Source organism: Pseudorasbora parva, chromosome 19, assembly GCF_024679245.1.
Source record: "Pseudorasbora parva isolate DD20220531a chromosome 19, ASM2467924v1, whole genome shotgun sequence".
NCBI lineage: Eukaryota > Metazoa > Chordata > Actinopteri > Cypriniformes > Gobionidae > Pseudorasbora > Pseudorasbora parva.
The window spans coordinates 21,262,367-21,283,403 of NC_090190.1; the positions used below are offsets into that span (position 1 = coordinate 21,262,367).

General features: G+C 39.4%; 1 protein-coding gene across 2 annotated transcripts in view; it reads left to right on the top strand.

Moving 5' to 3' along the window:
* The window catches only part of arid1ab (AT-rich interactive domain 1Ab), an 81,270-nt gene that overhangs the window by 49,592 nt on the left and 10,641 nt on the right, over positions 1 to 21,037 (top strand). For both annotated transcript variants that reach the window (XM_067426248.1, XM_067426249.1), the window contains 8 exons: positions 12,130 to 12,370; positions 12,478 to 12,552; positions 13,450 to 13,614; positions 13,722 to 14,028; positions 18,603 to 18,742; positions 18,882 to 18,979; positions 19,395 to 19,604; positions 19,783 to 19,987. In XM_067426248.1, the coding sequence (XP_067282349.1) occupies positions 12,130 to 12,370; positions 12,478 to 12,552; positions 13,450 to 13,614; positions 13,722 to 14,028; positions 18,603 to 18,742; positions 18,882 to 18,979; positions 19,395 to 19,604; positions 19,783 to 19,987 (1,441 nt within the window). The remainder of the gene's footprint in view (positions 1 to 12,129; positions 12,371 to 12,477; positions 12,553 to 13,449; positions 13,615 to 13,721; positions 14,029 to 18,602; positions 18,743 to 18,881; positions 18,980 to 19,394; positions 19,605 to 19,782; positions 19,988 to 21,037) is intronic.

The window sequence follows — 21,037 nt, forward strand, 5'->3', positions numbered from 1 at the left end:
AGGCTCCATCCCCAGGGCTGGATGGTGTGGCGATATGTACCCTGTGGTGGTAGAAATGTCAACCGGAAGATTCTGTTATACTGTTTATACCTTTGTATATCTGTGGTGTAATTTAAATCAAGCAGCAAGCAGAAAACTATAGTGAGATGCTTATGGATGCTTCCCATGTAGATTTTGATTATAATGAAAGTGCGTTTTTGTGGTAGGGATGTGCTGCTGTAAGTAAAAATCGCAATGCCGTTTTACTATTGGAAGTCAATTGGTTTGCACACATTTATTTTTGTTAATGACTTTGAAATATGGGATATGCAGTCTTATTTCTAAAATTCTAATGATTTAAGTCTGTTGTCTTTAACTTGTGTTGCTTAATGAATCAAAATACGCAGCCGGTCACATTAATGAAAATTTGCTGGCAAAAAAGGCAATTCGAAACCAACCTGCTTTCTGTTAGTCAACATTGCAAATCTTCCTGACCAACTACAATTTGTGTGGGGAAATCTTTTGTCGTAAATAGAAATTCGCGATTGTGTGGATTCAAATTGAAATGGCTGTATTTTTTAATAACATTAAGTGTGACCACACCTTTTTTATATTGTGATTGAGTGTTATCTAGCAATGCCTGAATAAAAACAAGAAAATAACCAAATGAGAGGAAGTACATTTTATTTGACTGAATGGTCAAAAAATACTCAGGATTGTGTAAAAATGGGGATGGGGGGTTGAATTTCCGACAGAAATAACTGTATTCAGATATATTTTTTGTTCCTTAGAAAAATGCAGACACAACAAATACGTAAATGGCAGTATTTCCTGCACTACTATTTAGGCTAGTTTGTTCCTTCTCAAAAGTACTTAAAGAATTGTTACAGAACCAAAATAAGTACATGGATTTTGAACCAGAATCACGTTAAATTAAATACGATTCCTGTTTATTTTCCGATCTCGGTTGTGTCGTCACTTATGCTCGGCCTACAGCTCCAGCAGTTTTTCCATGCTGTATCCGCATCTCCGGCCCTGTGCTCGGCTCGGCTCTGACTCTGGGGCCGCTCTGCTGTGGGAGGGGCGTTGCTCTGGAGAAGAGGCAGACAGGCTGTTTTTTTTCCTCTCTGTCAGGCACCCAGCCCCCCAGTATCCACCTCTCCTCCCTTTTCTCTCCCTCTGTTTTCACCCAGACTGGGCGGCTGCCTCCCTTACAGAAGCATCTGTGGTTCCCGCTACTATTGTGACCCACACAATAGACCCCCTAATGCACTCATACAGAGAACCCCTCCCCAACGAGAGAGAGAGAGAGAGAGAGAGAGAGAGAGAGAGAGAGAGAGAGAGAGAGAGAGAGAGAGAGAGAGAGAGAGACACGATGGATCCGTCCAGATGCCTGTGAATAGATGTTTTTATTTGCTGCTCTGACAGTGGTGCCCATGTGATGTGATTATGTTTGGGTTATAAAATTGTTCAGTGCATCACTGAATGATATTTTTACTTGTGGAAACCCTTGGTACAGAAATTTGAACATTTGATCTGGTGTAGTTAACCACAAATGTGAGATTCCAAAAGACTTCAAGAGTTCATCAGACTTTGGCTGTGTTAGAAAGCTTAAAAATGCTGCCTTTGGCAGGCTATTTTGCTGAAGATCATTAAACTTCCACAGTTGCCACTGTTACGCTGCCTCAGAAGTCTGTCCGAATTCAGTTTTGTGAGAGGCCTTCATGTGCAAACACTGCCTGCAGAGTCATTGCCTGATAGGCAACAGCTCAGCTGCCTAACTTTTCGGATGCAGCCCTTGACTCCGTGGCTCCAGCTTTGATTGGTTTACTGGTAAATCCAATCACAGACATTCAATCACTCTTAGAGAGAGTGACCATGGCATATAGTGCAACAGTCAGGTTCTGGAAAAATCCTATTCATTTTCCCCATGGATAAATTGAGTTGTAGTGATTAATGTGTAAGAGGTTTCAAGACACACCAGGAGCTCTGAGGTTAAGTGATGATATATCTTTCCGTAAAAGCCTATAGTCAGGATGATTTTCAACTCGCTGAAAAAAAGTAACCAAGCAGTTGTTTTTCAAAAAGAATAAAAGCATAAACAAATAAACTCGTACACGATTTCAAAGCGAGGTTATAAACAGGGGAAAAACTGCATTGTCCCCTTCCCGATGATATCGATATTACTGGTGTTGTCGCACACCGATTAACCGGTGGGAAAATTTCCTCACCCTCACATCCCTACCCATATCATTCAAGAGATATCTACCAATCAGAGAAATTTCTGTTATCACTGCCAAAAGTAGTATTGTTTTGTGGGATAGGGTAGTGTATTCCCTTATAAATTAAAGTTCTTGACTTTCAATTAGGGCTGTTACCAGGCTGATTTAATGTATTCGATTTGATGTGTAATATTTTAAATAATAGAATACAGAGAGTCAAACATGGATTTGAACTTAATTGAAGAATAAAGTTACATTTGAGTTAAATCAACAGAGTAATAGATTTTTTGTTTTGTTTTGAATAATCGTTAGTTGCAGCCCTTCTTTGAATCAAATGTTGTTCATCTCTCATCATTGAGCTGTTTCATGGGTTATACTCTGCATTAATTTAGTGTTTATGAAGAAAAAAACACTTCCCCTCGTTTGCCTTCATTGACCACAGTTTGTCAGCAACACCTGTAACTACATGTGCGTGGCACTAAAGCAGAAATGACCAATGACGGGGCCTGTCTTCATCTGCGAACAGTTTCAATCACATTAGTATTTATTTATTCCAGGCCTATGTTTTATTAACATTCTGTGCATGTGCAGACAGTTCAGGTGCGTTTAGGATCGGGTGGGCACAAGTACTCAGGAAGGTCTGATGAATTGTGAATCGAGAGAACTGTTATTCTGTGTTCTTTTTTTTTTTTTTACACAAGATTGAAATTCAATTATACTCAGATGTGCCAAACGGGGCTTAATTTTTTATTTAATTTTTATTCATCGGGGAGCATTTTTGCGTCAGCACTGTCCATGGTGACTTTCAGTCCGAGCCAGCACTCCAGAGGGGATTAGAGGGGTGTTCACACGGGACACAGTGCCAAGAACGCTGGGGTCTTGAAGTGGTTTATATAGAAAGGATTATTTAATAGGAGTATTTATAACTTGGCACAGATTGGTGAAACACCAATGAGATGCAATGCAACAGCTATTTTATCTGTTGAGCATTTAAGAAAAAATTGCCCTTGAAAAGATCTGTAGTTTAGGGTGACACGAAGATATGACGCTTGAGTGTGAAAAGTGAGTTATTATCAGCTATCACCAGCAAAGCTCTATAAATTAAACAAATTTGTTTATTTTTTCAATTCCTTTTTAAGCTAGAGCAACTTGCCACTCTTTTTACACTACGAGTGGAAGGGCCGCACAATCAAGTCAAAAATAAAACGCAATATGGCTGTTTATTTAATGAAAATTTTTCACTGCGAGTTCATGTTCTGATGTTTTCAGTATTTTAAATTGGCTCGGTTTGCAGCTGCACGTGCTCTTCGAGTTTGAGTCGGTTATAACATGCATTTAGAAATGAAACGTGCATCAACCGTCTTTCCATTAGGTTTTGTGCGATAGTCGCCGTTGACGGTGTAACACCGTGTTCAGCAACAACAGTCGTTACATCACTTATCCACCGGGGCACCGCCCCTCACACATTTTAGATTTTTTTTAATAGTAATAAATCATTTAGTTCAGTTAGAGAACAGATTAACAATTGAAAACGATTAAAAACTTTTTAATTGCTCAATGCAGCGTGAGCTGAACGAGAGTCGCAGCATGACTAAGATTTAATTCGTGTTGGATGAGAGTCACTAGCTGACTGACTAGATGATGGAGGATGATTTGGTTTCAAAGGAAAAGGTAAAGACATTTATTTGGCAAAATGTTGGATTTAAATTTAAAAATGAAAGTAAAATGCATTCATAATTCCATTGGTGTGGAGCAAGCATCAGGAATTAATTAAACACTCTCTGTGCTCCGTGCCAGTGGATACGCACTAATTTCGAATTAACGATTTAAAAGCGTGATGCAAAAAAGATAAAAAATTGCAATGTCACCCAAGATTATTATACATATTATTAACAGTAGCATGTAACTTAATGTAGTTTGAGATGTATAGTATTCACAAAGGCAACATAAAAAAAGAAAAAAAAAAAAAGAAAAGCATTTTAAATAGCAAATTCCTCCAAATTGTGCAGCCCTGGTGTGGTGCTTGCCCATGCAGACGTCACAGCCACAATGGTCGCCAGCGCATTGCTAGATGGTTTCTAGTGTGGTGTGGGTGGTTGCTAGGCTGTTCTGGGTAGTTTTTAGGTGCTTGCTTACTGACAGGTCAGAAGAGCCCACCTATAAATCTCTATAGTATTCTCATCTCTGCCTATCCATTGAACTTCTCGAGCCTGATCACATCCTTTGTGCACATCCCTAACCCTAATATGAGCAATAGTAGCAGTGATGCTTGCCTGTGCGATAGGAGTATCTGTGTATGTGCTGAGAGTGAGGCAGTAATGGCCGCTGGTGGAGGCAGGGCCCTCGCTCTCCCCCATCACTCTCACGATCAGTGGGCTGGTAGCGCCCCCTCATGGCTGACGTCTGTACAGACACAGCACAATACCCTGGTCCTCCTTCGCTATGGAAGAGACCTTTGTATCCTATATCCTGCTCTGATTTGGTTTGAGGAGGAAAAATTTGTGTCTTCATAATCTCATAATCGTACAATTAATCTGCTGTATGTGTGTGTGCGTGCACATCTGGCCTGGTGTGTTTGGGTTTGCTTTAACTTGACGTCTGCGAGATGCATTGCTCATCCAGATACGGTGATGCTGTGTAGTGTTACTTGACAGCAAGTGAACGGTGAATGCCTGTGTGTGTGTGTGTGTGTGTGTCTGTGTGTGTGTGACTGCACTGTGACCTCAGCTCCAGAGAATGGGAGCGGAGGGGGAGGGGGGTGCTCTACTTTGCACTAATGTGTCAAGCACGTGGAGACAGTTGCTATGGCAACCTCACAGATGCAGCTGCACGCGTGTTTTTTTCCTCTTTTTTTCCCTCTCTCCTGTCCCTGTCTCCCTCCCTCCCGCTCTGCCTTTCCTCATTCTACCGTTTTGGCAACAGATGAATGGGCATGTGTGTATGTGTGTGTGAGAGACTGAACAGGAAAAGGCGAGGGAGGGGATCCGCATCCAGAGCCAGAAAGGGTCAGACAGAGTCTGTAGGTGCGTCCAAATTTGCTTACTGATGCACTATTCTGTGGTATTTTGTAGTAAATAGTGTACACACTGAAAATGACAAAGACAAGTTCATTTTAAATATCCAGATGATACACTCATTTAACCAAAAAACAAAATGTTTGACATGGGTAGCGGACGTGGAAGGGCTTTCGGACTCTAATACTGGATGACAAAATCACCTTATACTATTTCCATATATACTCAACCATCTAGTATGTGCATTTTAAGGGTGCGTGCATACTTGTAGTTCAGTTTGTTTGGTCCGGACCAAAAAACAAAACACATAGTCCTGGTCCGCTTAGCGTTCACACTGGCATTTTTAACAGCGAACCTAAAGTTACCAAACCAACGACATAGGGAGACGGTCACAACCTGATTAGTCGGCTTATATGACGTAGGAGCTTGCTTACAGAACATTCAAAACAATGCTGTGTGCTGGATTAAACAAGATCATTTTATGCATGTAGATATGGCATTATTTTTTTACCAGTTGAGAACTCATGAAAAGCTCATAAAATGTTCAAAGCATTCAGCAGCAGGATTTCCTCCGTTGAATGCAGAAATAAAGATCTGCTGCAAAAGAGACAGCAGTTCTGTTGTCTGTACCGACTAATGGGCAGCACAGGTCCTTAGACGAGAAGAACCAGAAATGATTTTTGTGCGTTTTTTTTTTTTTTTTTTTCAAAACATGAAACAGGCACTTACCTCCTCGTTGCTCCACTTTTGCCCTCTAACGTTACTCCTTTTGGATACACCGATCTTTCCGCGTCGTCAAATCAGCTGACTTGTAGCGTCGCATCTTGTGACATTACGTCCTGTTTTTGGTTCTTTACATGTCTTTGGTCCGTGTTGCGTTCATATATCAATCAAACCGCACCAGAGTTCGTTTGGAAGCGGCCTAAGACCCATCTTTTTACCGGTCTCGGCCCGCTTGTTTGGTGCGCACCAGGGTTCGGATGGCAGCGTTCTCATATGTTCAAATGACCCACACTAACCAAGCAATCGCACCAGAGTTCGTTTTAATCGAACCAAACATGACAAGTGTGAACGCACCCTAAAAAGTACATAGCATCGAGTGCGTCATTTGGGAATGCATTCTGAACCGTACACTCCGTCTGCACGCTGTCTTACCCCGACATGATTTTGGTGTAAAAGGGGTCATATAATGGTGCATGAACTTTTACAAGCTGATTGTATGGAAATTTGTGTCCTATAATGATTAATATCCATCAAGTGTTTTTTTCTCTCATGTTTTCCCGTCTCAAATCGAGCCGTTCGACCGTGTGACGTCACACGGTCGGATGCCCCTCCCACGATTTGTCGATTGACAGCATAATTTCACCTCAGACGAGCGAGCTGTTTTCATATTCCGCCATTGTTGATACGCTGGAGCAGAATGGCATCCAAGCGATTGTAGTGTTCTGATCTTGGGTGTAATAATGAACACAGCAGTCATTCTGATGCTCCTAAATCCGACCATTGGCATTAGCTGGAACAATCTGTCAATGAACTAACGTATACATCAGTAAACACATAATATTAGCATCTCACTACGCTAATGTTACCCTGTCAGTATCTAAAGACAGATCAAAGTGACATTACATTAACCAACCATTCAGAAACGTCCTGTTTAGCCTTAATTGTCTAATTTCTTTGGGGTCGTCATCTTGTTCCGGGTCCGACTCAAATTGATAAAGTTGCACAGATCTGTCCTCAGAGACTTCTGTCACCATTCTTTCCCCTCTACTGTTGTCAAGGGCAACGGCTCCACGTGCTGGCCCACAGAAAAGAGGGGCGGGGTCATTTATCATTTAAAGCCATATTCCCTGAAATGGCTTGGTGAAAACAGAGCTGTTTTTGAGCAGGTAAAATCAGTGTTTTCTTACAATACTAATGAGAATTTTTAATTAAAGTATGATACAAAGTTTTCATTTAGACACTAAAGAATTATATTAACTTGTACAAAAATGACATTATATGATCCCTTTAATAAAACATCACAGACAGCATTTGGCATATCACAATGTGTTTCTTTTTACCGGTAGTTCATAAATTGTGTTTTTACACTATGGTGTATGTGAAACAACATGACTGCCTTAGTTACTCTGGTGATTTTCAGGTAGCAAATAAAGCATGTAAAAATAATTGAAACTAATTTAAAAAACATTTTAGTCTGCCTGAAAAAAATACTTTAGTGTAGCTTAGTACTCTGTTGCATTTAAAAAAAAAAACAATAGCAGTAATATTACAAAATAGTATATATTTATTATAGTATTTACAGAGAAATGAGTACGTTTAGTGCTTTTTTTGTTCGTTTTTTTTTTTTTACCATGAGTGAATTATTTGTGCTGCCAGAGGTTGTGATTTAGCTGCTTTGTGCTAAGCTAGAAGTGAACTGTTATGTTTCAGACGTCATCAAAACATTTGTTTGAGAAGTAATAAATACCAAAACAGTTATGAATAATGGGATCTCCTTCAAAAGTCTGTAGTCCCTAATGGCCGTTTGCTGTAGTCTTTAGAAATTGATTTTAAAAAAAAAGCAAACATCTCCCTTCGCTTTAAACTTTGAACATTGTAACTTTTGTAAATGTTGTTTATGCTCAAACAGCAACATTACACACTAGCTTAAGTTAGAAAAGTGAAGTTGTGTTTTACCACCCCTTTAAACAAATAACAACAATTTACACTTTATTAGGAATTAAGGTCAATTTTATGATGGTTTCTGAAAAAATACATCCTTTATTACGGCCGGCAAATGTGACCTCCAGAGGACGCAGCCTTCAAAACGAGACGGCTATTCTATCTGATGCCCATCATATACTGGGTTATACAGGGTTTTCTGTGAAATATGTCAACTCTGGCTGGCCAAAATATGTGGTCTTGTTCTGACTTCTGCAAACTCAGGCAAAAGTCATGTGCATTTTGAAGTACACTTTGAATACACTACATTTCTTTTAACTGGTTTTGAAAACCAATGAACAATAAGAATGAGAGGCAAGCAGAGGTGAAGCCTGGAGGGTCAGTCTGTGAATGCATGCTGCCGTATGATGTATTGCTCTGTTCAGACAGTTTAACATGTTGCTCAGTGCTGCTCTCATACCCTGAACTGAGCTGCTACTCTTGACCTCTGTGTCGCCAGGAGAGGCCAGTCTGACCTCTTGTGACTCCTTGACATTTAAAGGTCACAGGGTCAGACAAGTTCCTGTGACTCTCCTGTCAGAAGAGAAAGGGGTTAAACCCTCAGCCGTCAGTCAGATGACTGGTCTTATGATAGCAGTGTGTGTCTGTGCGAAGCCACAGGAAAAGAGTGTGTGTGATAGAACGGTCAGACTTTGAAGGGGATTGGATGTTTCTCCCAGTTTGTTTGAATTTAAGATTAAACCATAATCTAGCATTCTAGTACGTCAATTTAAAGGATAACTTTGCAAATTGTCAACCAGCACTGTAATGTCTGGAATAAATGTAAAAGAACAATGTGTACTCTTTCTCCATATTACTTGCACTCAGCGTTTGTTTATAAGAAATTGGCAATTTATTTCTATCAATGGATTTATGCACAGTAAAATGTATTAAACCAAGCTGAAAGTACGAAAGTTCTTTTGAGAGCTGAATGCATTATCAAACTATTTAAAATATTTAATAAACTTCAACGTCTTCAGACTTCTGTGGTTTCAGATCTGGTGTGTGCTTTTAATATGTAGGAAAACAAAACATATTGTCCCAAGATGCTTTCTGAAAAGTCTTGTTTCTCATGCTTTGCACTCCACTTTAATGTCATTGTCCACAATGCTTTGTGACAACACAAGTGTATGAGCAAAAATGATTTTTTAACATTTCTTAGGTAAATTGCAGACGTTTCCTTAATGTGATTTTTGCTATTGGGTTATTTTTTTTATAGACACAACGTTTCTGTCCTTAGAGTGTCTTCATTAATTAATGCCTTCTCTTTGGGATCAGTGATGCAAAACTGGGTTTACAACACACTCTTGGGTAATAAACACCTTCCTTATGAGTCACATACACAGGAATCTCCTAGTAGACAACACACATGCCAACATAAACACACATCCACAGAGGATTGTTTCCTGTTAGGAGAGCAGACCTGGGTCATACAAACTCTCTCCATGGATTCAGTGAGAGTGTGTGTGGCAGTTAAAAAAGGAGCCTGAATCAGCGTCCTCCTCCTGCCTCTCCCTCTAGGGTTTCTCTAGCAGGTCACGGCCCAAAAATAGCAGCGGGCATCGTTTCAAGTGCAAAACCACCGACTTTGGGGCCGCAGCCAGTCTGCGAGTGTGAGATTTCTATGGGAATACTTGGCTAAGCTCCAGTCGGGCTGTGTGTGTGTGTGTGCGCGCGCTTGTTCCACTCCCACTTTTTTTTCCCTTTCCCTCTCTGATCTGACTGGCAGATGAGCTTGCAAATTTTCACTGAACACATGCGCTCCACGTGACAACAGTTTAGTGTGTAAATATTCCCACACACACACGCACTCCTCCGCTGGGAGGCTTTATGACTGACTGCCAGATTGATTTCAGCATCGCACCCCATATGAACTTGCTGCTCATTTTACTCAGGCTTGTTTTCAGGCAGCCAGTGTTCTGTAATGGGCAAAAACATCAATAATCAAAGACATGTGGTAGCAAAACATATCCATGTTTACTTAATGTATATTGAGTACACATTTTCATATCTAGTACTTATCTTTTTTTATGTTATACGGATCATGTTGTATTTGTTATGCACTGTTTGTGTAAATGTTTCCTCTTCAACTATTTTTTTTTTTTCAATGTTAAATAAAGTGTGAACAGTATTTGCCTGTGCAAAACTTGATGCAACAATGCTAGTTTGATGTTGGTGCCATCCATTTCATTGCTATAGACTGGGCATGTGACTTACTTGCATGTCACTTAAAGAGATAAGCGCAATTAACTGTGGAAAACATCTCACTCTGTCTGACACACACACACACACACACACACACACGTGCTGCGTATAATCCTGAATTCAGTTCTATTTCGCAGCCTATTGCACTTGAACGGTCAAATGCACACAAAGAAATGTCAAAAGGCCTGTCATTTATGTCTGAAGTGAGCACAGGCAGTCAAGAAAGAAATCGGCTGTGTCAATAGAATCCGTGCATTAGGTCTTAATAAGCCTATTACGGTAAACCTGCTGCTGTCTGTCAAACAACAAAAGATAGAGAAAATCACTCACTGATCTTGACTGAATTATTTTTGCAGCTTTAATATAACACGTGATCACACGTTATTACTAATTTAAAAGCAAAAGTGAAAAGCGAAGCTAAGGCAATAAGGGTTCAACTGATAATCACGATTAGTTTGCTCAATTATTAATCACGATTAATTTATCAAAAAGGGTAATGTAGTTATGGCCATTTTGCATGTTCTTTACCAACCTACACTACACCCAAAAGGCCTGTATATGTGTCACGCCGACTTCATTTAACTAACTATGACTAACTTCATTAGATGGTAAATCAATACAAAACACATGGTTTGAGTGAACGCTTTGTAATCTGTATTCACATTAGATTTGTAAAGCAACAATTTGTTTGCAAATGAGACAAACCACAGATTCAGATTGCCCTGCAAATTGGTAAAGCAAAGAATGATGCTCTTTGATATACTGCATATAAAATACATGTCCCTGGCTAGGGACATTCTAAAATGCTTAACATGAAAGACGCTTGACGTGGCTTAATGCACTTTTATTATAATTTTAAAAGTCCAAACTCCATAAACATAACAATAAACCATAAATAAGAATAAACCAGAATAAATGCACTTTCGCAACCTATAAGGCTGGAGAGCCGTGCTGCATTTGTTGAAATTCATTGCTGAAGGTTTGATCATGGCAGATTTAGTCACACAAATAGTACAAATGGCGTGTAAAATAGTATAGCACGTGTGAAACGGCCGTAAAGCTCTATTTGGGGGGATTTAAGCTCTTCACATCTGGCAACCACAAGCATGTCTGCTAGTGGAGGCTCGTTACCAATGCAAGATAACGCAAATCCCAAAGAAAAAAACATGCTTTAAGGATAAATAGCGAACAGGCCAATATCGTGATGATTATTTGAAATCAATCGAGAGAAGCAGATACCGTTATCACGATCAAAATACGATTAATCGTCCAGCCCTATGATAGAATAAAGTGGTGTCAATGAGTTATACCATTGTTTAACAACAATATGATTGTTCAATCTTCCCAAAAACAAAAACAAACACAACCTTTCAGTTGACACAAACTTCATAAAACTATTTTAAAAGTTGTGAGTTGTGAAAATTGTGATTAGGACTTTGACTTTTTTATCCTAGTTAGCATTGCTAAGGTGTTCTGAAGAAGCTTTGTTTAACATTGGCCAATGTAAGATAAACCAAATTTTGTTTTTATACCAGTCTATATCAGTTCCACTGGTGTATTTATTTATTTAGCGACAGTGGCAAAAAATTACTGTACTTAAAAGATTTGTACAACAAACTGATATCTAGAAATAAAGATATAGGCTTATAACTTAATATGTGGTTAGTGGCTCTTATTTATGACTAGTCTTTCACAATTTATTATGGAATTATGTAATATGTAAACTTTTTTTTTTTTTTTACAGTAACGAACTTTTTAGAGCATAGTAAATGTGTTGTGAGTGAATGCACAAGCATTGAAATATTTTTTTTTCCTTAGGGCTTTTGTAGAAAGTACTGACACACCTCTACTCATAAATGGTTTGAGGTATTTTTCAAGTCTGTGGTGCAAATGGTGTGACACTGTGGCGTACTCGGGGCTTTGTTCAGATTGCTTAATGAGCAAACAATCAAACAACACTAATGTCAATTTTTTTCTCTTTTTTTCCCTCTCATTTTCCTGTGCAGGATTTGTCGGGCTCCATCGACGATCTCCCCACAGGCACAGAGGGTGCTTTGAGCCCAGGCGTGAGCACATCAGGTGTGTCCAGCAGTCAGGGTGAACAGAGCAACCCAGCACAGTCACCCTTCTCTCCCCACACCTCTCCTCACCTCTCGGGGATCCGTGGCCCCTCTCCCTCACCTGTGGGCTCACCCGCCAGTGGCCCGGCCTCACGCACGGGACCCCTCTCACCCGGAACCATGCCTGGTAGGAACCATTTTATATAATTTCTTTTAATGCAGTAATTTGTTTTTAATAAAATTTGATTATCAGTATTATACGCTTTTTAACTTTGTTGTTTAAACCACCTGTAGGAAACCAAATGCCCCCTAGACCCTCGAGTGTCCAGTCGGATGGTATGTTACATTCCTCCATGGGTCAGGATAGAGGTGAGTCTTGATTCGTTTTTGAAATTACTATGACATTTTATGATTTTTACAATTTGACTAAGGGCTGCATGATTACTTGAAATAACACCAAAAACGCAATATAGGCTGGTGTGATTTACAAATCACAAATCCAGAGATTTAAATAAATATATGCGGTGTGTGTTTCAGAGTGAAGCTTGGTGCTATGCACATTTACATGATAGCAGTTCATTATCAGCGCTGCGTTTTCCAAAAGCATCGTAAGCCTTAGTAGATCATAGAACCATTGCCACCAATAGTCTCTACGATGAGCTTGGCTCACAATGGTTTTGAGAAACACAGCCTTGGTCTTTTCAGTGGCCCAGAGTAGATCGATTCACAGGAAACGCCAGCCATCTTTCCATACTTGCAATGAGAATCGCTTATCAACAAACAAGAAGCTTTAAGCCCCTGCAGTTTTCTTTCAAAATCAGTTTAATGTTTGAAACTTGAGAAATAATAATTATTATTATTATTTTAAAGTTACTTTATATCCATATTGATATATAATCACACAATTTTGGCCAACTTGTGCTGCCCTACAAACAAAAGTTAAGAATAACAAGCTAGCTTGCCACTGAAAGTTCTGTGGAGAAAGTAATGGGTAAATTATGCATCATAAATTGTGATTCGTTCATGCTAATTTGACCGTATTGCTTTTGGATTGTGAACTCTTGGTTTCTACACAAACAGTGCACCAGACCATCTTTCTAAAGTTTACTTAAATGCAGTTCTATGTAATGCACCTGCGTTTAGAAAGCTTCTTTCACAGTAATCAACAAACCAGACATCAAACAGCTGGATCCACACCAAAACTACTAGCATGAAAGTAAACTCAAGGATAGTTTGACATAGCATATCTTTATCTGTTCTCTGCAGTATATATGAGGAACCCTCAGATGCCATACGGCTCTCCTCAACCTGGGTCAACTTTATCCCCACGGCAATCTTCTGGAGGCCAAATGCATACTGGGATGGGTTCCTTCCCCCAGAACAACTCCATGGGTAACTATGGGCCGCAGGGTGGCCAGTATGGACCACAAGGTGAGAAGTTTTGTTTTGATTGAACATATGACTGTTTCCTTTTTTAAAACATAACTTTACTTTTATTACTCTAGTCTAGATTACCTTAACCTCAATCTTTTTAACAGGTTACCCGAGACCACCAGGTTATGGAGGCATGTCAAATGCTAACTATCCAGGTGGTCCTGGCATGAGTGGCTCCATGAACCCTATGGCTGGGCAGGGTGGAGGGGGGCCGTATGGAGGGATGCCTCCAGGACGCATGGGTCCAGGTCAGATGGGTACGAGGCCATACGGCCCCAGCATTGGCCCTAATATGGGCGGCATGCCCCCTCAGGTGGCATCTGGAATGTGTCCACCACCTGGAATGAACAGAAAGCCTCAGGATCCTGCTGCAGCAGGCATGCACCATGGCCCATCCAACTCCATACACAGGTAGAGTCCACCACATGCTGCTTTTAAACGATAAACTCATTGAGAGGTGCCATGCAGAATACTTGCCCTCTTGGACTGAAAAAAGTTTGGATCTGAATCTGATCTGACATTGCCAGTTCTTCAGTGTGAGGACAAGCTCATTGGCCAGTCCATCTCACTGACTGTCAATGCAAAAAAAAAAAAAAGCTTTGTCATAGGGTCGTAGTTGCCATCAGTAGGTAGTTGAGATTAATCATATACTGTAACGCTACCCAAAGGATGTGGGGAGACATTAGCATTAGCTACTTCAGGAAGGGAAAAACAGATGCTGTATTAGACCTTTTTATATTGCGTTAAATATTGTTTACGTGGTTACCAGCAAGTATGCGATTTAATAAAAAATCCTTAACGCTGTAAAATAATTTAACACAAATAATGCAAATAGATTAATGAAGCACACAACATTGTATCATTAACGTAATTTAAGGCATGCAGTTAGATGATCTTGGGAGTCGAGAGTTTATCAAATTGAGCAACTACAGTGGCACAATACTAACTCTGGCAGTTGGAAATTTCTATTCTAACCTCTTAACCTAATTTCGCTTCTCTGTTTGCAATCAAAACTTTTAAATCCAATGATCCAGCAAGCAAATACTTTCAAACAATCGGTCCAAATAGCTCTTATGTAAAGGAAATCTTATTTTATCAGAGATGGCAGAGAGAACCGTGCCAGACTCCAGGCCAGTTTTCAGTGAATTATTCATTCCAGTGTGTGTTTCGCTTTAAATGTTGTGTCATACTCTGTGATTGTTTCTGAAGAGCGTGAGCCCTCACGTATTGCGCTGTGTGAAATACAGACCGAACGGGACTTCAAAACATCCCACCATGGCCAGATGATATGCAAACTACGTTTCTCAGCTGGATAAAGCAAACCAGCTTCTCGCTAGTAAAGTTTTGATGGATGTGAGTTATAATCAAGGTAAAGATGATTGCAGTGGCCCACAGGAGTATGCTTAAGTCCGTTATTTTTGATGCGCAAAAAAAACGTGTATGTGCGCTCTCGATGCACTGATCTTTTATTGTATATGCACAGACACATTTCAGTACATTTACATTGTTTCTCACATTCAGGAATTCAGGTGACTGTTTTTGTGTCATGTGTATGTTGTTGTGTTTAGTAATTCTGAATGGATCTGTGTACTGTAGTAGGCAAATAATAATGGCGGGTCAAGGTGGTTGGTTTAGTTTTTGTTGTTGTTTTTTGGCATGTCCATGTGGTTCTGCTTAGTATAGCAACTTGACATCTTAAACGTAAACAAGCTCTAAACAAGCTCTTTGCTGTTGCAGTGTACATATACTATACACTGGATTCTGAAAAGTTTTTTTGTTGTCTGCATAAACCTTGGTGTGCATACATTTATGAATTACTTGGACTCCTTGTATAATTTGGTTATAAGATGATGTCCAAAGTCTCCAAGTGTCCTTTTTTTAAACACACGTGTGAGTGTGTGTGTATATATATATATATATATATATATATATATATATATATATATATATATATATATATATATATATATATATATATATATATATATATATATATATATAATATTTCTGGGATGCACATCCAGGGCACGAAGCTCCTGTTCCACCACATCCCAAAGATGCTCTATTGGGTTGAGATCTGGTGACTGGGGACCATTTTAGTACAGTGGACTCATTGTCATGTTCAAGAAACCAATTTGAAATGATTTGAGCTTTGTGACATGGTGCATTGTCCTGCTGGAAGTAGCCATCAGAGGATGGGTACATGGTGGTCATAAAGGGATGGACATGGTCAGAAACAATGCTCAGGTAGGCCCTGGCATTTAAACGATGCCCAATTGGCACTAAGGGGCCTAAAGTGTGCCAAGTAAACATCCCCCACACCATTACACCACCACCTGCACAGTGGTAACAAGGTGGTAACAACATGATGGATCCATGTTCTCATTTTGTTTAAGGCAAATTCGGACTCTACCATCTGAATGTCTCAACAGAAAACGAGACTCATCAGACCAGGCAACATTTTTCCAGTCTTCAACTGTCCAATTTTGGTGAGCTCGTGCAAATTTAGCCTCTTTTTCCTATTTGTAGTGGAGATAAGTGGTACCCGGTGGGGTCTTCTGCTGTTGTAGCCCATCCACCTCAAGGTTGTGCGTTTTGTGGCTTCACAAATGCTTTGCTGCATACCCCGGTTGTAATGAGTGATTATTTCAGTCAAAGTTGCTGTTCTATCAGCTTGGATCAGTCGGCCCATTCTCCTCTGACCTCTAGCATCAACAAGGCATTTTTGCCCTCAGGACTGCCGCATACTGAGGTGCAAATAGTATGCATCTTTCAAAATAAAGTATAAAAGTATAAATCTAATTACCATGTACACATAGAACTGCTCCTTTTACATGGTGTAAATGGAATATATCACTATTTTCACTTGCCGAAAATGCCGCTATTGTCATTTGGCGTAAATATTTCTATATTTTCACTTGGTGTAAATTAGGGGTGTAACGGTACACAAATCGCGGTTTTGAAGTCACAGTTCGGTACGATTTCGGTACAGCAGTTTTACTAAATTACTTTTTATTCATTTTTGTTCAACAGTGGTTTACTGAAAAAATGATCTCCAAATTAATTAAATTATAACTACAAGTTTCTTAAAGATAATGCTGTAAATACAGGGAGACCTTACTTAGGCTATACATTGTAATATTAAAGGTTAACAACAGAGCCCAAATATGCCTCAATTCAGTTATTTATTTTTAGATATAATAATCAACACTCATTAGCTTCATATAAAGCAGTTTTTGCATTAACTTCTAAATCTAATTATATATTTTTTCTTCAATTTATTGCTGAAATATAATCGTTTATACGGCTGTCAAATCATGACAGATTTATTTAGACATACATGAAATAAACAAGATATCACTAAAAGGTTAAGTAGAATATAATGAATAAATAGGCTAATATACTGCATATATTTAGTGAAAAGGTTTGTTTCTCTAGTTAACTAACACAGATGTGCACACTAAATGACTTGCCTGAGATAAATATGCTGCTACGGGACATTGCAAACTGTTTTGTCTTTCCATGGTTGAAACACATATTGAGCAATTACACGAACTATGACACATTTCAGTAAGTTGTAATGTATCCTCAACATAGCCTACCTTAAGAGATATTAATTCATGTTTATTCTTTAGGAAGAGATGACCGCGTTTACTTGCGCGCCGCCGTTTAAACTGACATGCCTATACTGATCAGTCATGTCGCATTAAAGAGCGTCAAAACGGCATTTATCGTTTGAATTTCATGAAAACATGGACTGAATACTTAATGTGTTCGTGAGGGATCTCCGATTGAAGTGTGTTCCGCGCTTAAAACAAGCCGACTGTTAACTGTTAAAGACACGTGCACCGAACTGAAAGCCCTGTACCGAAACAGTTCGGTATGAATACGTGTACCGTTACACCGCTAGTGTAAATGTAATCTATCTCTAGTAAAATATGCTATTTTCACTTAGTGCAAATAGCCGCTACCATGTATGTGCGTTTGCGTGTGCGCTTGTAAAAATATATATGTGCACTCCAGTGTGTCAGCAAAGTGTGGCTTCAGCCTTCAGAACAAAATTTAAACAGCCAAAAGTCATCTGTCTGAGGCAAAAATAAAATAAAAAAATTCTCTCCATCAGTCTCCCTTGAAGCAGACACCGATATTTAAGCTCAGTAAGTTGATTGAGTTTAGTTCAGCTCATTTTTTACATATTGTTCATATTATACTCAATTTTATTTTTTTATGTATTTCGCCGCTCATATTGTTCATATATTAATAAAATATACAAATTAAAATGGCAGGTAGTAATAGATTATGATGGAATCTTTATGGGTAATGCTTAAGTCTAACACAACCTCTGGTGTTGGAACTCTCGCATAGCTGGATCTTTCTCATGCATTTTGCAAACAAACAGGCTGGTAAAACATTAGACGAGTACATGTTGTAAATTAATCATTTGTAGAGATCACTTGGAAATATTAAATATTAATTTATTGCTTTTTCTTTTAACACTTTTATATAACCCTGACTCTGTGGAAGCCCTGGTGTTCCATATGTCAGTCCATCCCTGCTCACTTTACAATGAAATTCAATGCAGTACAGCGGCAGTAAAGTTGAACACGTATTGATTCATTTGTTCGGGCTAAGAATTATAGATTTTTATTAGCTAGTATAGATTCCCCACTCTCAGCTTAAAGTTTTTTACAGAAAAAAAGTGTTAATTAGACAATGGCAAGCTACTGCCAATAATACAGAGTTTGCTTGATTTTTACATTTTAAATTCGGCATGAAATCTTGAAAGGGGTTACTGGTAGAATCAGATTTGTAGCATAGATTTTGCAGTCTTGGGGAACACAGCTGGAGTCCGTCTGATCATACTGACTGAACATGAGACCAACAGTGAGAGCGAAAGCAGTGTGTTGAAAGACAATGGAAGGGTCATTCATACCATTTTAAATTTTTCAGTTTAGTCAAAATTTAAAAATGTGTTTCTTTCCTAGACCGCCTGGATATCCCAACATGAACCAAGGAATGATGGGAGCTGGGTCTCCATATGCCCCACCCATGAACAGCATGCAGGGTATGATGAATCAAGCAGGGCCGTACCCCATGCCTGGCAACATGTCCAATAACTCTGCTGGTAAGCACTGAACACGCTTTTGGACTGCTTCCTGCATATTTCTTTCATTTTTCTTCATGCATCAGATTTTGTCTAGTTGTTTTCAATCTTTTAATTGAAGTAGTCCACAATCATGACTGTGTTTCCATTTTTCTCATAGGCATGGCTCCCAGTCCAGAGTTTGGCATGGACAAAATCAACCAATCTCAGAAGTTGAATAACAAAGTGGAGGGGACTCCTAAGACTGAATCAAAAAAGGTGAAAGAGCATTAATATTTAAATCGGTCTCAGCCTTCGTTTTTGAGGCCGGCATGCCTCTCTTAAGCTCAAGGACATGGGCAGCCCTGAGCTCTGTGAACAGCGCTTGACTGATCATCTGTGTGGAGGGTTGTGAATGCCGGAGAATGTACATAGGGAGGAATGCACATTCAGGGGTTTTGAAATTGCTCCCTGCAGTCCTGGCTTTATACATCATTAATGAAAATGCTTTTCCACTGAAATGGGCATTGCCACGTATACACCGTGTTGATGTATTCATGTGTTGATAGTGTGCTTTTTTTTTCCTCCAGTGCTTCCTTTTTTTGAAAATTGCATGTTTTTCCCCTATAACTAAACAGCAGGAATCTAATATATGCATACATTTCCCCCCATTTTTGCTTTTTCATCCCTGCAGAAGTCAAGTTCTTCTACCACCACTAATGAGAAGATAACACGTCTGTATGAGTTGGGTCCAGAACCAGAGCGGAAAATGTGGGTGGATCGCTACCTTGCATTTGCTGAGGAGAAAGCCATGGGCATGAGCAATCTCCCTGCGGTGGGCCGCAAGCCCCTTGACCTCTTCCGCCTCTACGTGTCTGTCAAAGAGATTGGCGGCCTCACTCAGGTGTGGAGATGAACTTCTCCTGATATGGTAGCTGTAAATTACAGAATGGTTTTTACTAGGGAGTTATTTATGATTTCATGTTGAATTTTCAAGTGGATTTTAAATGCTTATTTTGAGTTCACAGAAGGTCTCTCCAGCCTGTCACAGTCCTTAAATTGTGTCTGTCTGCTGTTATCAGGTGAACAAGAATAAAAAGTGGAGGGAATTAGCCACTAACCTGAATGTGGGCACATCCAGTAGTGCGGCCAGCTCTCTAAAGAAACAGTACATCCAGTGTCTCTACGCCTTTGAGTGCAAGATCGAGCGAGGGGAAGACCCTCCACCCGACTTCTTCAACAGTGACCCTAAAAAGAACCAGGCCAAGGTGCAGCCCCCGTCACCAGGTCAGTGCTGACATGCAACAACAACTAGAAACTGTTTTTTGGTCTAACCAGGTGCGATGCAAAAATTTGTTCCCAATCCCTCTTCACAAAGCTGTGTTTTAAACATAAAATATGTTCTGACTGTGAGATTTGGCACTTCCTTTTAGCATTTCTATTTTTGATGTAAGATTACCAGTGTTGTGCAAAATTTAAGCAGTTTGTGATGAATTTGAAGGAAAGGTTAATGCATTGTTATTCAGAGTCGGTTTCCCAAATGCAGGTACCGGCCCCAAAACTTTCATTTAGTTCATGATGTCCAGGAAAACTGACATAATCAGACTTACTGCCTGGCGATAACTGCCTGGACATAAACCTCTTCTCATTGCCCTGATAATGCACCTGTAACCAGCTAGATTAATGTGGTTGTAAATGCGTTGTAGTGTGCATGTCTTGTTTTAATGGAATTTGACTTTGATGTGGTTTAGTACAGCTGGTAATGTTTGTACGCCAACATTTGACATTCATTTCCTGTGTCATTTATATTGATTTACTGTACTGCCTGCTACCTCTCTTTTCTGCTGGTATATCATAGGTTCTTTATTCCCTTCTGTGCTTCTGTCTTCAGGGCTGGGAATATATTGATGAATTTTGCTGCCGAAATTAACGTTTTCATTTAGCCCAAAACAGGAAATAAAGTTTAGTCTGTTTAACTTGGGTATTTGGATGCTCGACTTGGTATTCTGTTCACTGGATTTTCGATATGATGCCTTGAAAAATATCAATACTCGAAACCATGGGAAATAACTGCCACAAATAATAGATATATTATCTCTCAATATTTTGTCCATTCATTGAAAGTCTAGGTAATCAATAGGGATGCACCAATGGATTTTGTTGGGGCCGATACCGATTTTAAAAAACAATTATTGACTGATTTCAATAATGATATTTGTCACTTGCCCTCTTATTATTTAGTCATTAAAATAGATTGTAGCAAAATTTAACTGTACAACATTAATATATTTCTGTTACAATTACTTTGTTAAACTGAACTTTTATTTTGATGGGTTG